At 24.2% G+C, this 4,250-nt stretch overlaps 1 protein-coding gene across 1 annotated transcript; it reads left to right on the top strand.

The window, feature by feature from the left end:
• The first annotated feature begins 1,203 nt into the window (after window positions 1-1,203).
• Window positions 1,204-2,047, top strand: LOC145847837 (kelch-like protein 41a). The gene is made up of 2 exons (XM_082953741.1): window positions 1,204-1,749; window positions 1,850-2,047. The coding sequence occupies exons 1-2, from the start codon at window positions 1,204-1,206 to the stop codon at window positions 2,045-2,047; spliced, it is 744 nt and encodes a 247-aa protein (XP_082809867.1).
• Window positions 2,048-4,250: the final 2,203 nt, after the last annotated feature.

The following is a 4,250-nucleotide window of genomic DNA, read 5'->3' on the forward strand; positions in this document are numbered from 1 at the left end:
TTTTTCATTTATTTTTGTTCAAATATTATTTATATTATTGTTTTTATGGATAAACTATAGAGATATTAAAAATTTAGTGAAATTTTAAGTTTTATAAACTAACGTAGAAGGTTTATATATATGGTTTAGACATAACTAACCCCCTACTTAAACATTGAACTTTTTATTAGTTCAAAAGCGTGATAACGTAACTAACTAAAAGAGAAACTAAGTTCTAGTCAATAAATCTGAGCAATGCTACCACATCATATAGAATAAACTGGTAGTGTATTTAGCCTTCTATAAAAAATAATTAAAACGTTTTATTTATTACTAATAACTTTTAAGATTAGTAACAAAATATGACAAAAAATTTTAACTAAAATATTAGAGAAAAACTAAATACTTAAATTTTAATTAAATAACTTAAAAGCAATCAAAGTTATAAAACTCATACATGCAAAAGATTAGGTCTTCATTGTCAGTTATATATAAATAATATATGATAACTATAAAACAAGAAAAATGAAGGTATTATAATTAGTTTACTTCATGTTAAGTTTTAAGCGAGACTAAAATGTATTTTAAGTTACACTGAAAAAGTTACTCCATGACAGATAAACAAGCTGCTCTGTAACTGCAATGAGTTACATTCTCTTGAATTTGTAGCTGATAAATACTGGCTGCATTGAAATATATTTTATAAAGTATATTAATTTTTTCGTTAACTAAAAAATATTTAGAGAGAAAATTATACTTTTTTGTTAAAACTTAACACTTGTTTAGTAATTATTTGTCAAATAAATAAAATACTTATAATTTATTTTACTGCATAATTTTCTAATCAAAACCATACATTTTTCTATAATAATTGATGTCTTGTCCTAGACATAATGATAAGAGTATTAAATTGATGTACAAATGTATAACTAAAAAAGAATTTCGTGCCACCAGATCGATAGTCCTGAGATTTGAGCGCTTTTTTATGTCGTTTAGTAAACAATACCTTTTAAAAACTATCTTCTCACTAATACATGTATTTAATTTTTTGACATTAAGGTTAATTTATGTTACTGTTTTTAGACTGACTTTTTTCTTTAAAATATTTATGATGCATGAAAAAAACGAGTCAAACTCATTTCATGTACCAAAAGTTTTGTACAAAAAACAGATATTGTAACCAAGAAGGCTTCAGTATTTTGGTTTGTGGAGGAAAAGACAAAAATGGGAAAAATTACAAACGAAATTTTAGCATTGGAACCACCTAGTTTTAAAGTGAGTAAATTTCCTTCTATGGTAAAACCGCATTGCTACTTCAATTTAGTCAAAATCAAATCTAATATATTTGCTATTGGTGATATAGCAGAACTAAATGAAAGTTTAGATGACGAGTCAGTTGTATCTGTTGAAATTTATTCTGAAGAAAATAAGACTTGGATTCATCAATATGTAGTAATGAAAAACCGGTCTTGTTATTGTGTTAGTTCTTTCATGAGTAACTTATATCTAATAGGAGGATTGAATGTAAACAATGATGAAAGTTTTAGTTCGTGTTACACTTACGACACCAATAATAAAATACTGAACAACATAGCAGATTTAAATGTAGCAAGAGATTGTGCAGCTTGTACAGTTTTTGAAGGTAAAATTGTTGTTACTGGAGGTTCAGATAATTGGTCTCAATTGAAATCAGTAGAAGCGTACGATCATCATGAAAACAAATGGACTTATTTACCTGATATGTTTGAAAGAAAAAGTAGTCATGCTGCAGTTAGTATGGGTAATAAGTTGTTTGTAATTGGTGGAGTATTTAATACAAATTGTGAAGTGTTTGATAGTTATTCAAGAGTGTATACAGAAATCTATTCAGAAATATTTGCTTGTTTATATGGACAGTACTTTAAAAGCCTTTAGCATTGGTGAAAATGTTGTAGTATTTCAAAATTCTGGTGAACCTCTTACACAAACAGTTGTTCACTTATACGACGTTAAAAAAGAAAAATGGTTAAATATTCCGTGTGATTTTACTAAAAACATGTTCGAATCAAGCTATGTGAAGTACACTTGAATTCCAGAAGCTATAGGAACAATTGCAAAGGGATTATTCATTTTTGAAATTTTGTTTGAGTTAATCGTAAATATCTTTTTAATTTGCTCTCAAAATATTTGTTTGGTTGCTTTGCTTCGCTTATGTTCAATAAAAAGGTTAAACTGATAAATAAGTTTTATTTTGTTTAGTAAATATAAGTATAAATTAACACTGCTATTTAATGTCTTAATAATTAATAAAGCATTTTTTGGATTACTTTATTTTTAACTAAACTTAAAATATTTGTTTTATATAATCATATGTAGTTCATTGCAAAGAACAAACTTTTAGAAGGCAATAATAAAAAATGAAAATTTGCTTTTCAACTAATAACTTCTTAATTATTATTTTAAATAGACGCATTCTTAAGAAAACTAACGAGGTTATTAAGAATATGTTGATATGAAATATGCATCATAAAATCAATTACACAAACTGTTAATTTTAAGTTTTTTTTTCCTTAATTATGTTGTAGACTGTATTATACATGCACAGGGTCAGAGATAAGTTAAACTATTACTTTATATCATTTTAATATAAATTATTTCTATTTATATATTTGTATTATAGTAATTTAATAAAAATTAAATCGTAAGTTGGAAAAGATGAATAAACATTTAAAATATTTAACAGTTTTCTTTTTTTGCTGAAACAAAGACTTACTTTCTAATTATAGTCAAGTTCTTAAAAGTTTTTCTAAAACAATAGTTTTAACTGATTTAGTATTTTAAATGGATAGTAGTAAAACTATAAAGTAAATTATATACTTACTGTAAGCAACAAAAATTATTGCACTTTTTTTGTTTAAACTTTTGTGCTTTTACAACTATTGCTAATGTGTTTTCATTTAAAACTATTTAAATAAATGAAAACGAAAAAAACTTATTTGAAAGATTATTTATAGTTATTACCTGATTACATCTTAATGTTTAAAACTAATAAAATATTATTTTTAATTTTTCTACTTAACTAACACATGGGGTTTCAACGATTTTGTTCCTTTTCTTTTAATCTTAGTTTAACGTTTTTGGAAAGTATATATATAATGATTACTTTTTGAAACTAGAACTTGTCTAAATGCTTTTAATTTGACATAATCGAGTTTAATTTATACTTAAATGTAATTTATCGTAATTTTTTAAAAGTTGGCTTACTTTTTTAACGAGAATAATATGTATTAATTAGTTGTAATTAAATTAAATCAAGGTTTATCAGCCTATTTCCTTGGAAATTTAGTCGATGCACTCATCATAAGACAAATGTTATCTAAAAACCTAGTTATTCAAAATAATAGTTGTAATCCATAGTAAATACCAATTATAAGAAAACATTAACAAAATAAGAAATCTCAATTACTAACTTTCAAGCTAGAATCCTGATTATTTTTACGTCTGTAGAATAAGTAATAAGCCGAATTTAAATTTGTTTGTGAAAAACGTTTTGTGAAATAACTTAGAGCCTCAGAATATTTCAGTTAAAACATCTATTTTTGAACTTTTAACTTTTTTATATAAAACCCAGTTATATTAGGACCAAGTTTTACAATAATTTTTTGTATAGGCTTGGTCATGCCATACATTTAAAGAGAATAAAAACTATCATGAAAAATATTAAAACTATGACAATTTATATAGTATTTTTCGTAAGTCAATATTAATTTAAGACGTTATTAGGATATTTAAATTTTAAACAGCAAAACAGTTTTTAAAAATTTTGATTTTTAAATTATTAAAGTCAATAAACTATAAGTAAACTATTGTTGATCATTAAAAAGTTGTTTAGAAATTGCAACTGGTCAGAATTTTACCAACAACAGTTTGTAAAGTTTTATCAAACATAAGTTTTAAAACTATGATTGACGTACTGTTTAAATGTAATTAAAGCTTGCTGTTAAAGCAGATAAGATTTATAGAAAAATAAATTTTTGATAAAAAGATTACATATAATGAAGTTTAGAGAATAAAAGTTTAGCAACTTATTGTACACTTAATTTTATGTAGAGATATGCATTTTATAAGCTGTAAAGATGTGTTTTTAGTTGTAAACAAAAAACGAAACAGTTTTTAGTAATGCATAAGCTTATTTGTTTTAATTTTTTAGTAACACAAGGATTAAATATTTCTTTATAAATGTTAACATTACTACTACAGTAGGGACATAAGAAAGGTGCGCAGTTTAAAAG

This window comes from Thalia democratica, unplaced genomic scaffold, assembly GCF_965202585.1.
Source record: "Thalia democratica unplaced genomic scaffold, ktThaDemo2.hap1.1 HAP1_SCAFFOLD_1131, whole genome shotgun sequence".
Taxonomy (NCBI): Eukaryota; Metazoa; Chordata; class Thaliacea; order Salpida; family Salpidae; genus Thalia; species Thalia democratica.

What these genes read in the sequence shown, in the direction of transcription:
- LOC145847837 (XM_082953741.1), top strand. Translation starts at nt 1,204, where the DNA reads ATGGGAAAAATTACAAACGAAATTTTAGCATTGGAACCACCTAGTTTT. An exon ending in GAAAAAGTAGTCATGCTGCA is followed by an intron (nt 1,750 to 1,849) that starts GTTAGTATGGGT and finishes AAATCTATTCAG; the next exon opens with AAATATTTGCTTGTTTATAT.